This window comes from Colletotrichum spaethianum (assembly GCF_022836535.1).
Source record: "Colletotrichum spaethianum MAFF 239500 DNA, contig01, whole genome shotgun sequence".
NCBI classification, from domain to species: Eukaryota; Fungi; Ascomycota; class Sordariomycetes; order Glomerellales; family Glomerellaceae; genus Colletotrichum; species Colletotrichum spaethianum.
In genome coordinates, this window is record NW_026054771.1 from 799,689 (window position 1) to 824,201 (window position 24,513).

Sequence of the window (24,513 nt, forward strand, 5' to 3'; positions counted from 1 at the left end):
CCATCTTCCGTTACGTCGGACCGGACGGTACCTTTTAGCTAGGTAAACAAACGCCAGTGAAGTTTTTCGGGGAGCGGCGGGCCACACAAAGGAATTGCGAATCCGTCCCGTCTCGTGTCGCCGTTCAAGGTTCGAGGGGCGGAAGACGTAGTCATGGGTAACTCTCTCTTTTTATTTTTGACCTCCTATCTTGGCGTACCCCAAAATCGCTGGAAGATTAACGCCATCCCAACCATCCCGCATCTCGGGGATCCGTGACATCCATGTGTGTCAACCTGTATTCGCAATCCCCCATCCCCTTACCGCCGATGACCCGACGACCAGCCCTGGTTGAAACCTGTGAATCCCCCTCTTGACTGTCCTGTTTCTTCCGAAGGGTATCCAGGTCCTTGCGCCCCCCGCCCCCTCTTGCTTTCTTCTCCAGCCACAAACAGCGCCGCCGCCAGCAGAACATAAGCCGTGTGTATATCATTACATTAGGTTAAGAGAATGTCTTCTTTGATGTGTATGCAGTAGGTATCATGGGGAAGAAAAAGAAAAAAAAGGAAATCGTTGCCGAAGAGAGCAATGAAAGAAAAAGGTTCCGAAAAGCCCGGTTACGCGCCAATCGCCAATAATTTTCGCAGTCGCTGTGTGTACAAAGTAAAATGCGCGCCAGAAACCTTCCCATGTTTGTTGTTATACAGCGCCCGTTGGGCAATAGCGTGGTAGACAAAAGCCCCGGAGCATGGCTGCCTCCTCAGGACTCGTGCCCTTTAGGTACTCTCATCCACGCCGATGCAGAGTTTAGGTTTACAAGAGCCACAGAGATGAGCGACGTATCATTCCCCGTGGAAGTCTTGCGCAGTCATGTTGGTGAACTGAAACTGTCTTGAACGTGACTGATCGGGCGAGGCCTTGGCTGAGACGGCAGAAGAATCCGACCAGTTGTACTCGGGGTTACCACCGCTGTAGGATGAGTAGAACGCCGGGCCCATATTACCAGGAGGGTACGAGGGTGTCACCGGCTGGCTTGCGCAACCGTGTGCGACATAGCTCGGGATGTTGGTTGACATGGTAGGGAAATCCTGCTCAAAGCCGCCGAAGCTGGGCGTAGGGAGAGGGTCATCGGGCACATTGAAGTCAAAAGTAGGGAACATGGAGTTCGGCATGATCGTCAGCATGCCAGGGGTATCCGGCGGCGTCCTCATAGTCGGGTCCATGCTATACTGGGGTACAGTCAGACTGTTCTGGAGCCCGTAGCTCTTTTCGTCCTCGGCAGAGGACATGGACGAGACTGTCGTCTCACGCAGAGTCTGTTGGCTGGGGACAATCGGCGTGCTGGGGGTGGGTGGCGCTGCCGGGCTTCGTGATGCCGGGGACCTTGAAGCCATCTGGAGAAGAAGGTTCTCCTGGTTGCGGTCAAAGTACAGCGGCGATCTTGGGCCCGAGCTGGCCATCTTTTGAATTCCTCTGGGAAAGTTGCCCGTCGCCGATGCAACGCGGCGCATCGGGCTCGGTGCCTCCATCCTCCTAGGCAGCTCAACCCCGGTCTTTGGGCCGGAGTAGTTGTATGACTGGCTTCTCATGCAGCTGACAAGCTGTGCGGGTCGTTTAGAGTTTCTCCTGCTAGCGATGTCGATAGTCGATGGTGACTTGAAACGAAAGTCTGGAGTGGAGATTTCTGGTGGCGAATGAGACATAGACGCAGGGGAGAATTGATCAAACTTGTCGAGGGCTTCGCCATGCATTTGCTCCTGCTTGACGTTGATGGGGATCGGTTCAGTCAAGTTGCTAGAAAGACCATGCGGCATAGGGGCGAGTGAATCTCCGAAATCACTTGCGCTGGACAGGTGATGGTATGGAGAGAAGGACGAAGCGCTCGCTGACTCGGGAAGGTGCGCCATATACTGACTGGGAATCGAAAGAGTCAGGTGGCCAGGGGCCTGGTTGGTAGCCTCCAAAGGCATCGAAGAGGTGAAGTCGCACGACGACTGGTCCGAGAAGAATGGATCGGAGGCCAAGGTGTAGCTGATGTTGAGTTCTTGGTGCGGGAAGGAGTTGGATGATTCGGGCGAGGCGTATTCCGACTCCGTCTCGTCCGCAACGGCCCGGTGTGGTGGCTCTACCGATGACTCCAGGGTTTCGGTCACTTCTGACGGCGAGCTTTCGCGGGTAGAAGCCGCATCAGGCTGTGTCTTGACGGGCGGGAAGGGGGCCGTGGATGGGCGAAGGTCGTCGTCGTGGTCTTGGAAAGACTCCTTGATGATCTCGGCGTTGCTAGGTTCATCGGCAGCCTGCTCCGACTTGCGGCGAGCCTCATTCTCCTGTGCCCTCTTCTCCTGCTTCGCCTTTGCTCGCCGGTTTTGGAACCAGTTCTAAAGCCAGTCAGTGTATGTCGCGAAACGGGTACAGGGGGATAAGTACGTTGATTCTTGCAATGTCGACTCGCATTTCCTCGGCAAGCTGCTTCTTCAGGCTGCTGTTGGGCTTGTTGTTCCTCTGGAATTCCCTCTCGAGCTTGTCGACTTCGTCCTTGGCGAGCCTCGGCTTTGATTCGGTAGCCTTTCCGCCAACACCTGGGAACATGCCTCGGTTCATCATAGCGGCTTGCTGCCGGTAAAAGTCCAGGCTGTACTCATTCTGGTACAAGGTTGTGGGGAACGGGGTGCTAAAGGCAGCATAATCGTATGTCGTCTGGTAGTCTTGGTAGTACGCCATGGTTGATGTGGCAAAGCTGCTTGAGCTTCGTTTATTAACCGATCAACGGGGGCTCGATGTGTGGCTGCCGGATGGCGACGTGAACGAATGTAAGCAGAGCGCGTGTGTGAGCAGCGTTGCGGCGAGCGTAGGCATGCGTATAATCTCTCCAGTGGCAACAACGATGGACGCAAGAGTCAAGTCATGGACAGGAGCGTGAGGTGAAAGAGCGACTGAGGTTAGGAGGCTGGAGGCCTGATATTGAGAGAGGTGCGAAGAGAGAACGTGGGTGTGAGAGGCGCGGGATTTGGAGTAGCAGATCGAGGGGAGCTTGTCCGCTTTAAGATCAAACGGGGTACGAGAAGCGGGATGAGGAAGGGTGAGGCAGGGCCGCGACGAGGTGAGACAGCAAGGTCTGCCAAAGTCCTCCCAAAGGTTTGAGGGCGAGATATTCGATCTGTCTAGGCAAGGGCCTGGAGGAGCACAGACGAGGCTTGACGAGAGGGAAAGGACACAAAAAAACAATGACAAGAGGAGTGAGAAGAAGTAGTGACGGGAGGGGGAGGGGGGTGAGAGGCGGAAGATGTATTCATTTGTCTTGTCGACCCATCATCACAGAGCACTGAGCGCGCGTGTGTGTGTGTGTGTGTGTGTGTGTGTGTGTGTGTGTGCAGGCCGACGTGGGTGTAAGTCGCGCGGTAGGTAGGCGCTGGGGTGGCGGCAGGGCCTGGGCGAGCAAGAAGGGGGGCACCTCTCTCTCTCGTTGTCCACCGGGTACCCCCTAGCAGCGAGGAGATCATATATGGGTGGAGGTATCGGGACACCAAGGGAGCAAGGGGGTCACCTCTCTTGATTCTGGGGCCCTGAGAGGGAAGAGAAAGGGGAAGCCCCAGCAGAAGGTCTCTGAGGACCGGGGGCAGGACAGACAGGGCAAGCCAGCAAAGCTAAGGTAAGGTAAGGTAAGCAAAGCAAAGCAGTGGAGAGGCATGGCAGGGCATGACAGGGCCTGGGTAGCGGAGAGCTGCGCAGAAGACGCAGACTGTGCAGACTGAACTGTGCAGAGCCATCTATCCATGCAGGCAGACCCGGAAGATTAGGATGGAGTGCGCGGGAAAGGCGACCTACGGCGGACGGGGCCAAAGCAGGCTGCGAGAGCGAGGGTGAGAAAGCCCCATGTCAGCAGATGGGGAGGGGAAACAACAGCAGAGATGTCGAGAAAGAGCCTTGGGCGATTTGTGCAATGAAGGTGCTGGACTGGTCCGACTCCAACTTTGTCGATGGGCGCGAGGCAGCGAAGGCAAGGAAGGAGAGGAGGCAGGAGGAGGAGTGAGGTGGGAGGATGGTTGCACCCACCTGAGCGAACCTGAATTGAAAGTGAACCCTTTGCATCCACACGGCATCCACTCGTCCCATGCGCAACCCATCCCATCCTATCCCACACCCCCCTAATTCTCAATCCTGGCCCCGGCCCCCGGCGTCCGTCCCGACCCCTGGTCCATGGAGCGAGCGTCTTTGCGTCCCTGGGTTTGGACGACGGCGCCCCCATGTCGGCTGGTGCCACACTAAAAACTTTGGGCCCAATGGCCCCTGCCCTGGGCTGAAGATAGGCCGGCAAGCGTCACGGTGGATGGACGAGGCCTCGCGGTGATGTGTGACGGGAGAACCCCAGGGGCAAGCAAGGCAAAGTACCGTCCGTGGCAGATCAACTGACAGACACAATGACAGGGCGGTGACGAACAGTCAAAGGGACGAGAGCGAGACATTGCAGAATGACAAGTCAATGCGCCGTCTGCCAAACCAAAGGGCAGTAGAACAGACCATTGGGGAAAAGGAGATGAGATGAGCAGGACAGTGAGCAAACAGATGAGCGGTTGGGCAGGGCGAAGGAAATGCACCATGGTCGGCCGACGCCTCGTCGACCCTTGAAATGAGGCAAGGAAGGCAGTCAGCGAGCATGGCCGACGAAGGGGAACAGGGCGCGAGTCGACTTGACGCAACTCGGCTTGAGTCGAGTCAACTCGGAGGGGCAACGAGGAAACGCAGTCGAGGTTCGGATGGCGGAGGGCAAGACAGAACAGAACGGGGCCAGACAGGGCTGGGCAGGCAGGTCAAACCGAAGAGTGACGACAATCCCGACGACGGCAGCGATTGAACCGGGGAGGTGAAGACCAGCTGAAAAGTCTGTGTTGCTTTGGTGTGTGCGCGGTGCAGCACAGCACAGCACAGCACACAGTACGAGGGCGTTGGTTGTGACGGGCGAGGGAATACGACGGGATCGGACCAGAGGCGGCTGCAGAAAAGAAAAGATCGGATAAGGGTGGTTCGCTTTGATGCACACGAGGAGCCCGTGGGATATGCCGGGATGGCGTGTAAATTTGCCGCGTAGCACTTGCGGAGGCAGACGACGACGACGACAGACAGACAGACAGACAGACGTTAGTGACCACAGCCTCGAGGCGGCCGAACAGAGGTTTGTTTAGTCTGCGGAAACATCAGCGGCAAACGACGGTGGGCAGGCCGCCGAGAGGGTTACATTTACAATGTTTGAAGAGCTAATGTCAAGTAAAAGGGACGGACGCCGGACGGCTTGGCTAGCTGCCGGGGCGAATTGACAAGGCCGGCTCTTGTTTAGCGCTCACTAGACAACTCTATAAGATGAGAATTGGCGCGAGGCCCCAGGACGTGGGAGCAAAGTCTCCTCGCCCCGACTCACTCTCGGGCGAGTTCTCCTCCCCCTCACCCCACCGCAGCAGTCGGGGGGGGGGCAAGGCGCTCAGCATCGTGAATGTCGGCAGGTCGAGATGGAAGCAATGAGGTGAGGTAGGCAGATACGATAAGACGGCAAAGGCCCATCCGTCCTGGGATGACTGACATGTACATACCTCAGGCACCGAGAGAAAGCCAAGGTGGTAGTGGTTCTGCTCCTCCTTCCTTACTCCTGTGTAGGTACACGTGTTGGTCGGGATGAGAAGGCGATTGGAAAAGTACCTGTCTGTACCTGGAGGCGACATCCCTTGAGTGGGTATGCAGCAAGCACACGGGTAAGTACTATGTACAGGGTACATAATCGTACACTAATTCAATGTCAGGAAGGTCATGTGGGGGAGACGCTCCACTGGCAGTGTGAGCTCCCAGCTTCCTACCCAACCTTGAACCCACGCCGTGGACTCCCAAGGCGGGCAGACGAGGGTCTTCACTGCGCTCGTACCTCGCCCTCGCGCTCTTTCTCCCTCTCTCACTTTCCTTGCTTGTCTCTAGGCCCCCACCGGCGGGCTAGGTACATACATAGTAGTAGATAGGTAAGGACACACTAGACAGTGTGCAATGAGCGGCTTGCCATGCCATCCACAGCCACACGGACCACGTCTTGGACAGTGCCTGTCTGTCTTGCACGGACTCGCCGGTGCCAGGACAATGCTGCGGACAGTACCGGCTTGTGCTCCGGCACGGCACAACGCCTCTTGACACCAAGCCTACATGGTCCTGTGCTCTCTGCGACGGCATCACTGATCCTGACCCGGTCGTGACCTTTTTTGGAAGGCGGAAGAATACCCTCAGGCAGGTACCTACCGTACACCCAGGGAAGAAAAGCGCCCACCGAGAACCCAAAAGATCGGGATTGTGGACGACACCATCAACTGCTGCCTCATTCTTCGGCACTACTCCCTTGGCGCACTATTGCAATGCGAACCCACGGGCTTGACGTCGTCTTGGATCCGGGCGGAGAGGGAGACGGATGGATGCTCGCTCGCTCGCTCAACCCCATTCGGAAAACGAAAGCCAAGCGGCTCCGGAGTAGTGTATTGGCGATGAAGGGTAACCCTGCCTAAGGGGTACTCAGAGTCCATCGTAATTTTCGGCAGGCGGATGCGTTCGTTGATGGGCCACAAGGTTCGAAGTCCATGTCCTCCGTCGCCTTCGACGTTGTCGTCGTCGTCGTCGTCGTCGTCGTCGTCGCCGCAGTCGCCGTCGTGCGCTTGCCGCAAACCAGCTGCGGCCCACTGAAGAAAGTGCAATAGGCTGCCTGCCTTGTCAAAGCTCTTTCTCTGCGTTGTTCTGCCCGCATCTCCGTTCCACACAGCACGCTTCGGTCCCGCTATTGGGCGAGTCAATCATAAGATGGGACGATACGAACGGGAACGGCTACAGCTCGCACCTACCCAGAGAACAACCAACCTCTTGTCCTTTCTTCTTCTCTCATTCTTATCAAGCACACGCAATTTCAATCTTCCCAGATTGTATCTTGAGAATGACATCGTTCGGCTCCCGTCCTTGGCCGTTCCGTACTCCGTACTTTTTCATGTTGGCTTCTTCTAGCTCTTTCTCTCCCCGGGCGTGGCCATCCGGTATAATGTGCTTGGGCCCGTCACGTCACCGCCATCGTCGTCTCTGCGAAATGAACCACTCCGTCTTAGCACTCGGACAAAAAGCTGTACGGAGTACTCCCGCACGTTGCGTCCGTTGAAAATCCGTATCCGTACATGCACCCACTGTCTGCTTCGACTGCTCGCCCAAGACCCCCAAACAGCCTCACCACGGCATCCTTGCTGCCGCCGTGCTCGTCCGGATCGGCAACTTTCTTCTTCTTTGCATACGCGGCTGGACGGTATCCAGCTTCATCCTTGGCTTCCCCACGACCTGCGCGACCTACGCTTGGTCCTGCCCTCGAGTGGTCGACCCCGTCGCTCTTTGTCTCGGAATGCTGCAAACCTCCATGAAACCAACCCCCCCCCATCGGCCCTTGGGTTTCCTTTGCAGGTCTCAGGCGGTGACGAGCCGCCGCCCAAGCCGCCCAAGCCATGGGTTGATAATGAATGGCAGATGGCACAGACGGCCTCCCACTGATCGCTAGACACAGTACGGCTTAGACCCATGCCACAGCGACACATACAAGCTGCGCTGCGCTGCGCTTGCGACCCCGTTCTGCTCAGCCGTTCCCTCGAGGCCCTTTCCTCCCCGCCTGCATTACGACAGCACCGAAGCAAAACCATCACGCCGGAACACGCCAAAACCACACGGCAGGCCAGCGCCAACCGGGCGAGCCACGACCCCTCGTTCGTCTCAACCTGTTCGGCCGTCCTGCCTGCCCTAGCCAATCCTGAACTACACGGGTGTCATGTATGCATACCTAACCCGGGGCGCCTCTGGGTATTCCCAATCGAATCACCTCGCAGTTACCAAATGGCAGTAGATGGCCACGCCTCTTTCGCCTGTCCCCGCGGCTTTGCCGTACATGATTGCCCATGCTACCACGCGACGAATGGAGCAACCATTGCGACCAGTTGCGGCTGCTGAGGCCCGCCACCGCGCAGGCCGGCTGTTGCATTGGTCTGCCTTCTGCTGCTCCAAAGCCCGGTCTGGACGAAAAGAGAGCAGAGACAGCGATGGATTGGGACAAGTCTCTCTGGCCCGCCTCTGCTCCGACCCTTTCCGCACTATGCATCCCCGGTCGAACTGACGGAATAGGTCGCTGCCATTCGTGGGCGCAAGCGGCCCCTGTCGCCTTGCTGTCTCCTGCAGACTGCCCCTGGGCCTCCGCCGCGCTAACGCAGCTCAGCAACGCCAAAAACGCGTCGATTTTGTCTTTTCTTTCTTCTCCTTGGGCCGCCAAGGGCTTGACGCCGCTTTCACAGCGGTTGTCCGTCGTGATCAACCGTCCACTGATGAGATGGTGGGGTGCCTTGCCGTCCCATGCTTTCCCCGTTCTTCTCAGCGACTCCCAGAACGGGACGTTGTGCTGCAAGTCCTCCTGGGCAGGCACTGCTGCTCTAGCATCGTCCGCCTCGAAAAGAGACATGGTGGGCGTTTTTGGCTCAGGCGGCGGCCTGCCTATGAAGATCATTCAACTTGCCGGGTCATGGCCTATCAGTACCGAAACGGCAACTTCATCACCACACTTCAGCTGGGCCTGTTGCCGGGCTAGTCCTTGGCCTCACGTTCAGAGCACCTCATTCAGTCTGAGCCGGTGGCCCAGGACGCCCAGGGCAGACGCCATCTCCCTTACTCCAGGCACAAGCCGCTGTTCCCGCAGGCTAGCCCGAATGGGCCCCCACCAGTTTTCCACCGGTCTCACTCGGTGCTGCGTTGGGTTGCAAACTCGCTAAACCTTGACAATGGCGAAGCGCAAGCCCTTGCCCATTTGGGCTGAGACACTCTCTTGAGAGACGCTTCATGCTCAACGCTGGTGACTTGTGACCGGCCACCAACTGCCACCGCTACCGTTGCCGCTGCTGCACAACAAAGGAGGTCTGGACCAATAGGACCAATAGTGTAGTAATCTTTCGAGTCCGTCACAACCGCGGACAGCAGCAGCCCGTCAAGACTTGCATTGAACCGTCTTCACCGTCAGATCTCGCACTGTCGGCCACTTGCCGTCGTAAGTATCTACACTAGGCCAAAAGGCGGGAAGAGTCGTGTGAGTGGGCCCATCTGACCCCTGAGGACAGGGCCAGGACGCGCTCCGTCGTCCGAACAGCTGGCAACCTTGCCGCATCGGTCCGTCCAGGTAACATTGACTCGAGAATATGCACCTGGCTGTCCCTACGGTCCGTCGCAGTTCCATCACCATTATCTCAAACATTGCCAGGCAGCCTTTGTGCAAGTTGATAACACATGTCGAGTGTGGTTGGAGCCCGGTGTACCCGCACCCCTAGACGGTGCAGCGGCACAGTCTCCTCCTCCCCGCTGCGCAGAACGCACCACAGCACACACACACACACACACACACACACACACACACACAATTAAGGCTTTTTCCCGCGTCCCATAAACCAAGACTACTACATCTGCCCATGCACGGAGAGATGGCTCTGGGAACCCCTATTTGGACCCATGATTCGCAAATGTTCAGCTCATCCTTCGCAGCTCGTCACTGTGTCGGTTTTCGTTGCCGGTTTGCAAAAGGACGCATCCCGTGGACTTGTTCGAAAATGTTTGCGGGGGCTTCAAGTGCAGCAAGCAGCTTCAAGGACGATATGGTTCCCAGTCTTACGTGCAGCAATATGCCGCTGTTGCGCACGGAACGAGATTGCTACCGGACCTGTCCCCAGAGAACCCAGGCCTTTGGGAACACAGAAACGCCTCCTATGCACAACTGAAGCTGTCGCCAAGGGAGTTCCCTCGTCGGCGATCCCAAGCCAACAGAAATCCCGACAAGGCTAGGTATGAGATCGGAAGGCCAGCGAGCCTGGAGGACAAGCAACGGCTTTCATTCCGTATCAAGGGCTAGCGTCGTGGCGCTACGGGTAGTTTTCTCCCGACATCTCTCCTTCTTTGGTCTCTGAAGCTAGCCGGGTTTCATTTTTGATCGCAAAGTCAAGGTCCCTTGACAGTTGGCGGTTCGGCTGGCTTCCTGATCAGGTGTTGGGGACACATCCCGTTCTGAACTGCGACCCTTTCTCCAGCTTACTCGAGGGTGGTGAGCGGGCCTTGACCCGAGCCGTCACCACCGCAGGGTTGCACAAAAAGGAAGGACAAGTGTGCTGCTATTTCTGGAGCTTCTGCTTCTGCTGGTTTGTGCAACCTTGCCGTGCTGCGTTCCAACTCGCAGCCTGCATTGCAGAGGAACCAAGTATCCCGTCAGCCATGGGTCTAGCTGTAAATGTAAGCGTCAGTGGTCTCCCACACACAACGCATTAACGATACTTGAGTGGCTTGGGATTTGTCCTGCAGCTCACGGAAGCCTGCCGTCCGCCTCGTCACGCTCGCAATCGCAAGAATGCCAACAATGTCCTCGTGTCAATGTAGGTCGACGTGTTGCCTTCACTCGGGAAGCTTCTCGCACTCTCGGGTCGGTCTTGCCTTCGTCGACAAAAGTAAGTGCCCAACGTTAAACGACAACATGGACTTGAATCCATGGCATCGCTATTGGTGAACCTTGACGCTACAAGACTTGACGTGCAGATATATGAACACTGAACATGGGCCTGAACCCAGCTGCTGGGGAAGAAGGCGCTGCGAGGTCACCAACGTACCAGACGGTGCGAAATGAAGTCACATCGCGTTTCCCAAGCATCTGTTCAACACAGCGGCTGCTACCAGATGTCCCAGGCGATTGCTACAGCAAAGAGTTGCGGTTGGCCGCTTTTCATAGGGTGACATTGCTAAGCGCAAACGAGGCGTGCAGACCCAGGCCCGTACCAAGCCTCGTTCGTGGGATCTTCTTAAGATGTGCGTTATAGGACCAGACCCTTACCTCGAAACAAAACAAGCTGGGGAAGGCATATTCGGTTTGTCTGCAATCCTCAGCCGCATCATATCGCATCGCCATGTTCGTAAGTCGAGAACACAATTTGCTAGTCGCCAATTAAGCACAGAAATACATCGTCATTACACGTTTGGTAGGGTATGATCGGGCTTCAGTCCGCCCTCTCGTTCAGTTCAGCCTGAAAGCTGGAAGCCAAATGACCGTTGAGACCAAAAGCCCCCAGGCACAGTCTCTTCTGTGGCCGTTCATATAGTGATCGGACGAGGTTTCGAATGGTATGTTCGTCGCTCATGTCTTAGTCGATTCAGACCGACAATCTTGAGAGAAATTACTCTCTGGAACTTCAGTAGCCCGCCGCCTTGTTCGTCACAGTGTTCGTTCTTTTGGTCAAACAGACTTCTGGCTCCATGTTCTAGACTGCAGTACAAGGAGAATATCGCACACCCTGACGAGATTGGAAAGCCGTTCGTGGACATGCATGATGCGCGAGAATGGTCCAGCTGGCTCCTGCACCATTAAGTCATGCAGCACGACTGTACATGAACGAATCAAACCGATCCGGAGTGTCGGCCATACAGTCAGTACAGCCAAACTGCAGCACTGGGAAGAGCTCTGCATCACAGAGAGAACACGGTCAATGGCTTGGTGCTACATGCCATGCTCAGCGGTGAGTGATGGCGGGGTTCCTCCGTGCTGTTGGTCTTTCGGGGCCTAGATTACACATCGACGTCCGCCTGCGAGGCGAGCTGCAAAACCGAACAAGGCATCCTGGACTTGGCCGATGTACCTACCTATGGTGTGGGTGGCGTTCCCGGACTGTCACTCATCCGTGGGCGTTGTAACCTCATCGCTGAAGCCGCCTAGGTCGGTCCCCTTATGGTGGACCTTGCGATACAACACTTCGTTGGCCGTGTATGTCTAGCTAACCCGGCGTTGCTGCTGGGGATGCTTATCGCAAGATGCGATTGGTATTGATGAGACCAGGGCAGACATCAACGCTTAAGTACGTTCTTCGTTGCTCGTGGCGGAAGTCATCCTTAGCATTTGAGTCCAGACCTACGAAACTTTCGCACTTCAAAACCGACTCCTTCTTTTTCGACACCCGACATCAAAGCAGATACACCCGCACCAGCGGGCCAACGGCGCCGGACTGGATTGAGCGCTGCCGAAAAAATATTTTCCCTCGCTAGGAATGCTAACAAAACTAAGTGACGGCTTGTCTCAATTTTTCCAAAGACTTGGCATTATCAAGAGCATCGATCAGGCAATCTACGATTATCAACATGAGCCTTAATACAATGGGTTTACTTTGCATTGTGCCCAGGGTTTGCTTCATTTGATACTCCCCTAGGATGATATGGCGATTCAGTCTCTTCGCGAGTCGATATGAGCAGCATGTCGAAGGACGAGTCACAAATGCCTGGACCCTTTTCTCGACCAAAAGAGGGGGCAAACCGCGAAAGTGAAGAAGCGATGAGATTGGTGCCATCAGTTGACATGATTGGTCAGCTTCGGGTGCATCGCATGTTGTACGAGCCGGCGTACGTAGCACAACCGACTCGGTCATTGTACAGCAGCTTGTGCAGATGCTCATTGCCGACTACGTTGTGGTTCCCTGTTTGCTCTCCAGCCCCAACCCAGATCGTGCTGCGCCCTAAGATCATAGATGTCGATGTCGATGTCATCTGCTCATCAGACATCTACCCGCCGTTCCACCCTGACGATTCGAAGAGCCCGCCTCCGGAGATGATGTTCTGCAAGTCCTTGTTCCATGTGGGCTACCTGGGAGGATCCGGAGAGTAACCGCTTCTATTTTAGTGCCTTTCTCTCATCCAAGGAATCGGATCGCGTTCTGTGGTAAGGGAGTACGACGTTTTAGGAGTAACCGCTTCCATGGCCCTCGCGCAGTCGTCCGTGAAGCACAATGGTCGGCTAGGAACATCTGCCGTATGCGTACTCTACCACGATCAATTGCTGGCAGCGTTTTCGAATGAAGGAAACGGCGCGACGCCAACGGACCCCATGGGCGTGCCGCGCAACACGTTTTCCAAGGCGACTACCATGGCGCGCGGCATGGCGGCCACAAGGCTTGCTTAGAAGTCGAGGAGTCATGACCGTGCATCTGGCCCAATCTGCACATGAGAGATGAAGATTTTGACGATATGCGCAGAAAAGGGGCTCGGTATCCGTAGGCAGCTTGATCCCGACAGCACGAAACAGAACCATGTCTATTTTTTTTTTCTTTTGCGTTCACAGAACCACACAGCCGGACACTCAATTGCTGTGGTCACTCGGCTCATCAAGGTACAATGACGATATACGAGGCACAGCGTGGCTCGGTCCTTCAGTACATGGACTACAGCAACATGGGCATCATCCTGATCAAGGGTGGATGGGAATGGCGGCAAACGGGAGATTTGGGATCAAAATCGGGTCCTGGCGGCCACGTGCGATGCCGACCGTGACGACTGATGATGTGGATGAGATGCCGGCCCTGCCCCCTGCATTGTGGAGAGAGAAAGCTCGTTTTTTCCCCTTTGCCGGCAAGGGGGGGGAAGAGGAGCTGTTAATGTTTTTTGTCTTCTTGCTCTCTTCCCCTCCCACACGCATGAGCCACAAGCCCCCTGCTACTCTCATTTAACTTGATCAGGGGTCCTCGTCACGGCCGTAGGCAAAGTGGTGAGGGACCCGTGGAAGCACGCGTGCAACAACATTTGCATGCGAACCGGGTTGTTGCGCGCGTCCGTTTCCACGCCCCGACACTCAACTGACCCCCATCTCTGCGACAGCACAATTTCATTCTTGTTCGCTAAACCACGGCACAGCCTCACGGCAGGGTCGACTCGAGTCAGAACACGTCTGCCCGTTACCAAGTACCGCCCCGGTGCAAAATGCGGATAAAGCCAGGCGACACGTCCCAGTGTTGAACTCTTTGAAGTATTCGTATCCGTCTTCTAAATAAAGGCAGGTGCGCCGGTTTGTGCGAAGCAGAGGCTGTCGTTTGCCAAGGACATACGGAGTGTTCGTTTTGACAGGCGTGCGGTTCCCGTTCGACCCGGCCGCCTAGCTCCGGAAACCCGGCCAGTCATAGCTTGCACTAATGGAACTTGAAGGCAGCGTCGAGCCATGTCATTTCCAACGACTCGTCGCCCAGACTCCTTGATGGGCGAACCACCATTTGATGATTGCATCTCCTCCTCACGGCAGTCGAGTTGACAACTGGTGTCAGTGTGATATGACGGTATTGCTTTCGTTACATGGCTTGAAGCAATCAGTCCTCGATGCCTGCAGCATGCAGCAACTGTGCCCGAGACTTGAGACCCTGCTAGGCTTCAAGGCTGGCCACATCAACCCCCCGCATGGCTGTTAGAGAAGAATGACACTCTCGCAGGCTGAGCCCGAGTTGGTCTAGTCCTTCAAGCTCCTGCAATTGTCCAGACGGAAGTTGGCGCATGCTGTGGCACATGTGGGAATGGCGTCTTCGGGCGTCTGCTGGCACTCGAGGCGCAGTAGCAAACAACTCATCTTGGGCCTTGCATTAACACCAACACTTGTCACACTGGTTAGATGCTCATCGTGTCGCTGTCTCGGCATCATTTGCGGGTTTCCCAGGTCCGAGTGTGCTTGCAGCCACCAATGCCTACAGCCTCGTTTGCCCGCCAGCCAGAACAAGCGTTGAAGATGGAGGCCGATCGAAAAGACTTCCGCCACGGCCTAACCCTCGCCAAATATCAACATCGGGGAGGCCAAGCCGGCACTGCGCTACTCACTGCGCTACACATGTCGCCGGCTTGAATGACGCTCCGAGGGCTAAGGCATGAAGATCTCCGAAGTTGCTGCAAGACGCTGATTTCTGATTCGACTTGCGTCATCTCGCGAGATGTGCCTGTATGATTACGACCTGCAGGCAGCCGGCCCGTCAGCATGAAGCCCGGAGCTGACAGGGCATGCTTGTGTTTTCGGGGCCTTGCAGCTCCGGCTTACAAGGACGGTTACTAACCGTTCACTCTCGTCCGCGTCGCTAACAGTGGCCTCGTCGTTAGGCAAAGTTACGCCACAACCACGGTCTCGGGACCACTCAGCTCCTGCACAGCCTAGACAAGAGATAATCGGAAGCGTTTGGCAAGTTGTCAGACTTTCGTGTACGACTCTGTCGTGAAACGACTGCCCCGTCTTGCCAACTTGCTTTTGAACGTCCAAAAGCGGTGCGTTCGCCGGACTGAGACCTTTAGACGTTGCTTTTCCTGAGCCAAACTCGAGGTTAAGGCATGCATCTGCCCCATGGTTCATGATATGATGAGAAGAAACGAGACCACCGGCGGAAGTTCGACGCGCTCGTGCTCTGCTTCGCCTCGAACTGATTGAACAACCGATGCGGTGTAAAACCGTGGCATTTCACACTCTGAATCGTCGGCGAGACCACACGCACGAGTGTGTGATAAGGCTCACCTGACTCGGCCGACGGAGGGATATTCTTGGATACTGAGGTCACACATGTCCAGACACGACATCTGGCGTATTTTGTCTCGAGCTCGAAGACAGGGTCTTGGGCCTACGCGACTCACCTCTCGCAGAGATCAGTGGTGTTTTGCCGCTGCCCTGCTGTCCACCGGGTTGAAGCTGGCACCGCACCTTGACGAGTTCGCTTATGATTGGGATCTTCCGTCGTGGTTGTACACCCGTCGAGGCTATTCCCCCCTCGAATACGGAAAATCTCTCGACAAGATGGGGCAGCATGTAGTTTGTGTCTCTTCGAGACGTCTTTCATGGAGCCGGTCAGCTTTTCTCCCTTTTTTCTTGCCACAAGGGCATAGCGAACCACGGCTCTGTGATACTAGAGTCTAGGCACACAAAGTCTATTCCCATCTATCGATTTACTTAGCAGAGCCTCCATTCCTCACGCCGAGGGATTCGGGGCAAGGGCGTTGGAAAACTCTAGAGTGACGACACCATCCCTGCTCTCGACGACCCTGACAGAGTCGAGGTCTCTGACGATCCAGTCCGGCTCGGCGTTCACGACCTGCTCAACGGTGTGGCTTGTGACAAGGCCCAGGACCTTGCATCCGGCCGCCTTGCCGGCTCTGATGCCAGCCGGGCTGTCCTCGAGTACGAGGATCTGCTTCGACGCGTCCTGCAAGCCGAGTTTCTCGCGGCCGATGAGGTAGCAGGTTGGGTCTGGCTTGCCGTTTTCTACGGACTCGGCGGTGACAAGGTGTTCAGGCTGGGGCAGCTTGAGTACGTTGAGCCACCCGCCGACGAGGGGCTCGGTACCCGAGGTGACGATGGCCCAGGGCGCCTTGTCCTTGATCAGAGCGTCTAGCAGCGCCCTTGCTCCCGGAATCTCGACCGCGTCCTTTCCGTAGAGTTTCGGGAGGCGGCCCTCCATCTCACGAACATCTGCGCATAAACACGTTAGCCAACTCTCACCCCTTTGGCCCCTTGCTTGTGTTGTGGGGTATGATCGAGTGAGAAACAGTGCCAAACGACGGGAAACGGTGGCGGCCGGCCGGTGAGTGAAGGAGGGAAGCAAGGGGACGAACGGAGAAGAGATCTGAGCGCAACTCACACTCCCAGTTCGCCTTTTCAGGGGCCAGAATCTTCAAGATGTCGATGCTCCGGCGGCCGTGTGATGTTTCGAGGATCACCTCGGGCGCAACACCTATTTCGTTGCCGACTCTGCAAGGGAGGGCGGTGTTAGTGGGGTGTGGTTCAGGAGACGAGCGGGAGAGAGGTGTCCAGATGCAAGGGACAACATCGGCCGTGAGACGCTGGTGGTGAGAGTCGGTAAGACGTACGTGTGCCAGTGCTTCTCGACAGCCTCTGTTGAGTCGATGATGGTACCGTCCATGTCGAAGAGGAAGCCATCAAAGGTGATGCGTTGTGGGGGGCCGTATACGACATGGTTGAAGCCTAACGGTGGACGTTCAGCAGTTGTCTCCCTTTTTACTTGAGGTGAAAACATACCTGGCAGTGTTACTGGGTTGGTTTATGCAACTTGCTAGTTTATATGTCTTTGGAATGCGTCTCAAATGAAAACCAACTTCAAGCGTCCTAAAATGAATCTTATTTGAAATGGTTGAGAGTGTGAGTCGATTTTGAGGTTGTGAGATGGCCGATGACTCGTGAGGGATCCCCGAGTCGGCAACGACGACCTTGGTAGTCCGCCATGGCCATATCCGCTGTTTTAGACCTACCCAGCGGACCCAACACCGTCAGAGGCTCTCTTTTTCAGGTCCGTCTTTGCGCAGTAAGCGTCTCCAGTCCACTGGTTCCAGCACGCTTTCGCCTTCGAACCTCGTCACAATGGAGGAGGGGGGACCCTTTCGATGGCGGGGCTTCCCCAACGGGCTTAGCCCCAGGCGGTGAGCGTTAATGGTGGGGTCCGATAATGATAGCGAGCGGTGTGGGGCGGCAGAACCCGCCCTCCCACTAAATTTTTGAAAGTTGCACTGCAAAGACCGAGGCGGAGGAAATTTTGCGGCGGTCGAGGTTAGCAGGAAGCAACCCTCCAGGACAAAAAAAAAAGTTACACCCTCGAACCACCCGGGTCAACTTTCAAGATGGCTGGCTCAATCAACAAACCCAAGAGTAGGTCCCGCCTCTGCAGGAAAGCAGTCTGGGCATTAAACTGACGGCACCCGCAGAGCCAAAGTCCAAGAGGACCCCGTCCGCCTCCGGCATAAGATCGAAAAGGCGTCGGCGGCCAAGCAGAGGAAACAGAGAAAGCTCGCCAAACAGAACCCGGAATGGCGGTCCAAGCTCAAGAAGGACCCCGGCATCCCGAACCTGTTCCCCTACAAGGAGAAGATCCTCGAGGAGATTGAGGAGAAGAAGCTGCGGAAGCAGGAGGAGGCGCAGAAGCGCCGCGAGATGGCAAAGGCCGCCAAGACGGGCGGCGCCACCGAGGCTGCGTCGACGGGCCAGGACGAGATGGCCGACGTCGGGGACGACGACGACATGATGGTAGAGGACGACGTCGACGAGTCGAACCCCATGGCCGCCCTCCTGGCGAGCGCGAGGGCCGCCGCCGAGAGCTACGAGAAGGACCTCCGCGACGACGACGAGATGGACGACGACGATGACGAGGACTCGGACGACTCGGACGCCGCGCCCGAGATCGCCGTCGGCAACGCCACCTCGCGCAAGGCGTTCGACAAGGTCTTCAAGAACGTTGTCGAGCAGGCCGACGTCATCCTCTACGTGCTCGACGCCCGCGACCCGGAATCCACCCGCTCCCGCGACGTTGAGCGCAGCGTCATGGCCGCCGCCAACGGCGGCAAGCGCCTCATCCTCGTCGTCAACAAGATCGACCTCGTGCCGCCCAAGGTCCTCAAGGACTGGCTCGTGCACCTGCGCCGCTACTTCCCGACGCTGCCCCTGCGCGCGTCCAACGCGGCGCCCAACGCGCACACCTTCAACCACAAGGAGCTGACGGTGCAGAAGACGTCGGCCGACCTGTTCCGCGCGCTCAAGTCGTACGCCGCGAGCCGGCAGCTCAAGCGCGCCGTCTCGGTCGGTGTCATCGGCTACCCCAACGTCGGAAAGTCCTCCGTCATCAACGCCCTCCTCGGCCGCCTCAGCGGCGGCCGCGGCGCCTCCAAGGCGTGCCCCGCGGGCGCCGAGGCCGGCGTCACGACGAGCATCCGCGCCGTCAAGATCGACAGCAAGCTCACCCTGCTCGACTCCCCCGGCATCGTCTTCCCCTCGGCCACCAACGGCACGACCTCGGGGCTCGTCTCGCTCAAGACCGCCACCGAGGCCCACGCCCACCTCGTGCTGCTCAACGCCGTGCCGCCCAAGAACATTGAGGACCCCATCCCCGCCGTCACGCTGCTCCTGCGCCGGCTGTCGGCCACCCCCGAGCTGCTGCAGAAGCTGACGGACACGTACGACCTGCCGCCGCTGCTGCCGAGCCGCGCCGACGGCGACGTCACGACCGACTTCCTCGTCCAGGTCGCGCGCAAACGCGGCCGCCTCGGCCGCGGCGGCATCCCCAACATCAACGCCGCCGCCATGACCGTCGTCACCGACTGGCGCGACGGCCGCATCCAGGGCTGGGTCGAGGCCCCCGTCCTCGCCGTGCAGGGCGACGGCAAGCCGGCCTCCGCCGCGCCCGTCGGCGACGACGTCGGCGCCGCCGACCAGAAGACCATTGTCACCGAGTGGGCCCAGGAGTTCAAGCTCGACGGCCTGTGGGGCGACGACGGCGCCGCCGCTGCCGGTGACGAGGAGGCGATGGAGCAGTAAAGAGCGGCGAGAAGGTCACGGGGACGGGTAATGAGCGGACAGCGGAGGGAGAGTAGTCCATGATATCATAGAGAAGCACCAGAAAGGAGGAGGAGGAGGAGAGAGATGCCGTGGCTTTCATCATCACCATCATCATGCGCCTGGCTGGGCCGTTGTTCTTGATTTGTTTGCTCTGGCGTTCCGGGGCGGTCCAAGGGAAAACATTTTAAAAAAGGGGAAGGAGGAGCGACGATGTAGCCCGTTGTCCTCGTTCGCATATGCATATACACCTTTACGAACTGCCCTTTGGCTTCGGGATCCGTGTCGACCTGTGATGTATGTGTGCGTGTTTCATGGTTCAAGGTGTTGCCTGTTCATGAGATGTAGTGAAGCATGAAACCAAACAGGAAGGTGGACGATGAGATGATGTTCATCTAATGAGTTTTGTTTCCTATCTGGCTATTCAACCCTGCTGGTTTCCCCAAGCATCGTTCATCTCCTATGTCGTGGTGTGTATTCTTCGCGTCCAGTGTGTCATTCGGAGCACGTAGGATGGCAGAGCCTCGCCTTGGTATCCTGAGCGACCTAGATCAAATACCTCTCGCGCTTCTTCTCCTTGAGGTCTTGGAGGAAACTTGTATGTGACTTGTCGGGCCCACCTGCCATATCGCTAGGCTTCGTTCTTTTCCGCGGGAAAGCGGGATGAGCAGGGTCGTTTGCCGAATGGTCTGAATCGTCAGAAAAATCACAAAAACTAATGGTGGAATAAGTCGAAGATATGCTGGGCGATGGCCCCCAGAGTCGGGTGAGAAGATTGTAGCGGGTCGTGTCTTTGCCAACCTGCGTCTTTCCGTGATTTGCGATCCGACCGTAATAGCTCAGTTGCTCCTTTGAACACCTCGAGTTGAAGTCGGCAACCAACATCTGTGGGTTCTTGGCGACGAAGTTCTGCATCACGAGCAGTTCGACTGAACGACCTTGAGGCTCGAGGGATGCCATCTCATCTACAAGCAGACTCAGCTTCATACCAGGGATTGCCCCAGTCTGACCACTTTTTCAAAGCCGCGTCGAGGCTACGGCGAGAAAGTACTGTTCCGTCGAGCTTGGAGGTGGGAAGAGACTTGGTCTTGCTGGTGTCGTTATGCAGACTGTCGTGAATCTCGTGCTGAGTCAAGGCTGGCCTAGGGGTGGATTCAACCGCCTTCTCCGCGTCGGTAACGAGTCTCGCGACGCAGGTGAACATAGCCTTGTCGCTGTAACTAAGAATCTTGCTGAGCATGGCGTGGGCTTGCTCACGGGAACCACAGAGGGCAAAGGTATCATCCGAGAGATAGTGGATGACGGGCTTGCTCCTGTCCCGACGCTTTTTGTCGATTCGGACGATCCCCTCAGCGTTGGTGTCTGCGAAGACCTCGAGCCGTCCGAAGACGGGCTTGTCGATGGTGAACGACACTCTGGCGTGTTTGTTGGACAGCTGGGAAAGAGAAGCCGAAGATGACCGCTCTCTTTTTACGCCTGTGGAGGACGCGTTCCAGACATCTTGATCGACTATATAAATGTTAGTGATGGCCTGGTGAATAGCGTCGACTGGTAACGACTAACTTTTGGTTTCGATTAAGGATGGGAGAGGTATGTTGGCTCGCCGGGATTTAACGAGGGTGGGTTGAATGGGGTGATAAATTGAAGGGAAATGAGAAAAGACTGAAAATCAAATGGATAGTAAAATGAGAAAAGGAATGAAAACGTAGATACTTCGTGGTAAGGTAAAGAGAAGGAGAGGGGCCCTCCTGCCTCCTGCTTCACACAGACTCTTGGGAAAGTGCAACATAATATGAAATCAAAACCGAATTCACCGGGCTATATCTCCAGCTATCACGGCCCTGAAACGATTTGAATTGCGCCCAGTCTCAAGAATCTGAGTGGTTGCATTTGCCAGTTGATGCACATATCCATGGATGCTTGAACACCTTGTGTAAGGAGCGCCCAGTTATGAGTAGCTTATTGAGAATGAAGTAAACGAGACTTGTTAATTAAAGAATTAGATGCTATCTTTTCTGAGTCTTTCACTGTGCAGCGTAGTCTTCCAAGACTTGATTATTCCTATTGAGTCTTGCTTTGAACTACACAACTACACGAGCGTTTCGTGATGGCTCATTATATCCGTACATGTTCGATTATACACCGTCGTGTTCCTAAACAGAGAGTTTGGGCAAGATATCGCCTTCTCGGCCCCAAGTATCAGGGTTGTTTCCATTTCAATTAAATTATCTGGGAATATCTAGGTTCAAGTCCCTAACTGGGAATCAAATTGTCATTGGACATTCCTTTATAGACGACTTGGCGTCACTTTGTTATCACATACGACCATACCCACTGGAGAACTCGGGATCCCGTCCGCTCTCCCATAGATAAGCCAGTGAGGGCCGGATTAGTAGTTGGGTCGGTGACGACCAGCGAATACCTGGTGTTGTATGTTTTTTTGTTGACGTTGCGATGTCCTTTTGCTGCGGTGGGCGACGATCCTCCTTGCATGCCTTCTTAGACACGTTGAGCAGCGTCAGTGCCGCCACTTTCAAAGCCGCCTCTTGTCTAAATCTGCGAGAAAAACACTGATGATTACGTTTTTGGAACCATTGAAACGGGACAAAGCAGACAGTGTTAGAGACGGAAAGCGATATGTGTCTGCCGGGTGTGCCTTGATATTTGCAATAGAGTAGATTAGATACCTGTTGTAGACTTCTTTTTCCTTGACCTACAAGCAGCAACGGTTAGATAGGCACTAGCTGCTTTTGATGGCGTTACACTCTCACATTCCGTGTAGACCACTACCAGCCATGCAAGCGTTGCAGTAGCTCATATGACCAGAGAACATAGCTGGTCCATGTCATTATTTGGAGAGGCGCATCTACCTCACGTTTGACTTCTCATGTTAATCAAGGTCTCTGATGGTGGTTTGCAATGCAGTGATAAGGAGAGAGTTCCAAGTACGGAGGATGAAGACGGGTAAGCGAATGATGGTTTATGTGTCCCCTCACAATCAACCCTGAGATCGTTCCTTACATGCCGTTACGCTTCACTATTGCAGCCCTATAGGCACAGAATTATGCAATGCGGTGCGCAATGAGTTTCAAGGTGCTTGAAAAAGACTTTCTGGAGTCATAACCGTCGTTGCTGTCGAGAAACAGGGTTCTTAACGCATGGACGGCCGGCTACTACGCACTCAAACCCAGGGCCAGCTAAGTCCCAATATTTACCATCTTATCAAAGAGTAAAATAGCATCAGTGCTATCTTCAACTTGGTATCATTCTTGAATAGAATTAGAGCATAAATTTCGAGTGTCATGTAGTGTATGTGTTTGAAATCACAAACTGCGAGTTTTATAACGCGCACGTCGATCCTGCCTGGGAGGAACAAACGGACTCGGAAAAACAACAGATGTAAACACCTGTTGCTATCCAAACAAACCAATGTGACTTGTATTGATTAGGAAACAAGGATGTTTAGTCTTACTTTGAATGTATAGTTCTGTGCTTGAGCGCCAGCTGTATCGCCAACATGGAATGTGCCAGACAATCAGCCTCCCGATGGCCATGTCTTCACGGCGGCCTTACCTTATTCACATATATTTCACCTCAACTTATTCAGGCAGGTCATGTGACGCAATTGGCCCTCGTTTGTTTCTGCCCAAAAATTCCCGGCCCACCAGTACTGCTTCCTGCCTTGTGTTTTCCTTTCTCCCCTCCCTCTTTAACCGAGCCTTGCTATACCTTTCTCTTTCCCTCTTTCCCCAAAGGCAACAACTAGAAAGCTTCGTAAGATGCCGAGACCTAAAAAAACAAAAGAGGCGGTGGCAATGGTGTCAGTCAACAACCTCAATATGAAGACGACCGATGGGTGCAAGATGTCCATAGCTGCTTGCCTTCAAGCCAGCCCCAGTGCGAGGAGACCCAGAGACACGCCAGATTCGAGCCCAACCCTCATTTCGCTGGCAACAAAAATCGAGCCAACTCCCAACAGCAGCAGGAAATGCGAGATCCAGGATCGGCTGCACGAACTGATCTTGGCCAAGCCCCCCAGGGGTTGGAAGAGGAACAATCCATCTATGCAAATAGCCATCAGGGCGTTGGCAACGGCAAGCGACGAAAGATTTCCGATACCAGAGACACCAACACAGGCTACGGAAGCTTCATGCAGTTCCCTACTAATGATGCTTTGACCGGCAACCAGTTTGTCCGACAGTCTCAGCCACCCATCGTGATGGGCAGACCCGGACCACATCAGCCTGGCGATTACAGAACTGGTCATCACAGCCCCGCCATCCACAGTCAGCCCATATACAACAATGAAACAACCAGATGCAAAATCGAGAATCAGCCCGACTATGAGGATGTATTTCATGGCTATAACGGGCCTGCTCAGCCCGGCCACGCTGGGTTGAATAATATCCGTTTGCCACCAGCGTCAAAAGAAGGAGACCATACTAAATCTTCTTCATACCCCTCGCAGATTCAATACAGCAACAGTTTTGACACCAATAACGACCGATTTGGCCAGCTGGAGTATTGCATACAAGCATCGGATGATGTCAAACCCCAAGGCTTTGTTGGAATGAGCCTACAAGCCGATCAAGTTGGAGCAGTGCCTCTCCCGCAGATAAGCGGAAAGCCAAACGGTTCGCATCTGCATCTACATCAAGTCGATTACCGGTGAACCCGACCGCCTTTCGAGGGCAAGGTCAAGATGAGAAAGGAAGAAGCTGCCCTGAACGAGGTCACAACAATGCAATCGCTAGAGGGGGACCGCTTCCACGCGGACAATGTCTGCAATCAGTGCGGTCACTTTGGCCACTGGCTAGGTGACTGTATCTTCCCGGACGACGGCGGCTTCACCATGGGCTGTCCCATCCACAACGCGAAGAGTCACACCTGGGACGACTGCCCTGATGCGAAGAAGATGAGCCTCGAGCGCAAGATCATGTACCTAATTCTACGACGGAGGAACAAGCCAGCGATACAGTCGACGCAGCCCTGGATTGAACTCGTCAAGCTGGCGTTGGAACAAGGCTTGGAGGAATACTGCTGGGGACCTTCGGTGTGGACCCGGGAATTCGTCATGAAGATGGTCCGGGGACCGAGGGCTGGCCACCCATGGCTCAACTTTAATTATGGCCGACAACTTGTTTCTACTTTGCCCAAAGACCCGAAGACCATGGATGACCCCGGAGTCTTGGTTGAGAAGCGATTGCTCTGGGATCAGGTTCGCAAGCCACGTCTCCAAAAGGAAAAGCATAGCTATGACCGTTAGCCTGGGAGATCGACAACTCTCGTAGCTCGAGGCGGAAAGAGTATTGCCGATTACCACTGCTAGGCAGAAAAGCCAATCATCAATAGGAGTGACGACG

General features: G+C 55.5%; 7 protein-coding genes across 7 annotated transcripts; 3 read left to right on the forward strand and 4 right to left on the reverse strand.

Moving 5' to 3' along the window:
• Window positions 1-821: 821 nt before the first annotated feature.
• Window positions 822-2,700, reverse strand: ColSpa_00213 (paired box protein Pax-6; the record flags this gene model as incomplete). Its single annotated transcript, XM_049266425.1, has 2 exons — window positions 822-2,357; window positions 2,407-2,700. The coding sequence occupies 2 exons, from the start codon at window positions 2,698-2,700 to the stop codon at window positions 822-824; spliced, it is 1,830 nt and encodes a 609-aa protein (XP_049122382.1).
• A 10,078-nt stretch (window positions 2,701-12,778) lies between these two features.
• On the forward strand, window positions 12,779-12,982 carry ColSpa_00214 (uncharacterized protein; the record flags this gene model as incomplete). Its single annotated transcript, XM_049266426.1, has 1 exon — window positions 12,779-12,982. The coding sequence occupies one exon, from the start codon at window positions 12,779-12,781 to the stop codon at window positions 12,980-12,982; it is 204 nt and encodes a 67-aa protein (XP_049122383.1).
• A 2,800-nt stretch (window positions 12,983-15,782) lies between these two features.
• ColSpa_00215 (glycerol-1-phosphate phosphohydrolase 1) lies at window positions 15,783-16,733 on the reverse strand (the record flags this gene model as incomplete). Its single annotated transcript, XM_049266427.1, has 3 exons — window positions 15,783-16,282; window positions 16,452-16,561; window positions 16,681-16,733. The coding sequence occupies 3 exons, from the start codon at window positions 16,731-16,733 to the stop codon at window positions 15,783-15,785; spliced, it is 663 nt and encodes a 220-aa protein (XP_049122384.1).
• A 712-nt stretch (window positions 16,734-17,445) lies between these two features.
• ColSpa_00216 (nuclear GTP-binding protein NUG1) lies at window positions 17,446-19,132 on the forward strand (the record flags this gene model as incomplete). The annotated part of the gene is made up of 2 exons (XM_049266428.1): window positions 17,446-17,473; window positions 17,538-19,132. 2 exons carry the CDS (start codon window positions 17,446-17,448, stop codon window positions 19,130-19,132), a joined length of 1,623 nt encoding a protein of 540 aa, XP_049122385.1.
• ColSpa_00217 (uncharacterized protein) lies at window positions 17,459-19,193 on the reverse strand (the record flags this gene model as incomplete). The annotated part of the gene is made up of 2 exons (XM_049266429.1): window positions 17,459-19,075; window positions 19,173-19,193. The coding sequence occupies 2 exons, from the start codon at window positions 19,191-19,193 to the stop codon at window positions 17,459-17,461; spliced, it is 1,638 nt and encodes a 545-aa protein (XP_049122386.1).
• A 918-nt stretch (window positions 19,194-20,111) lies between these two features.
• Window positions 20,112-20,650, reverse strand: ColSpa_00218 (uncharacterized protein; the record flags this gene model as incomplete). The annotated part of the gene is made up of 2 exons (XM_049266430.1): window positions 20,112-20,565; window positions 20,625-20,650. 2 exons carry the CDS (start codon window positions 20,648-20,650, stop codon window positions 20,112-20,114), a joined length of 480 nt encoding a protein of 159 aa, XP_049122387.1.
• A 3,202-nt stretch (window positions 20,651-23,852) lies between these two features.
• On the forward strand, window positions 23,853-24,416 carry ColSpa_00219 (uncharacterized protein; the record flags this gene model as incomplete). The annotated part of the gene is made up of 1 exon (XM_049266431.1): window positions 23,853-24,416. One exon carries the CDS (start codon window positions 23,853-23,855, stop codon window positions 24,414-24,416), a length of 564 nt encoding a protein of 187 aa, XP_049122388.1.
• Window positions 24,417-24,513: the final 97 nt, after the last annotated feature.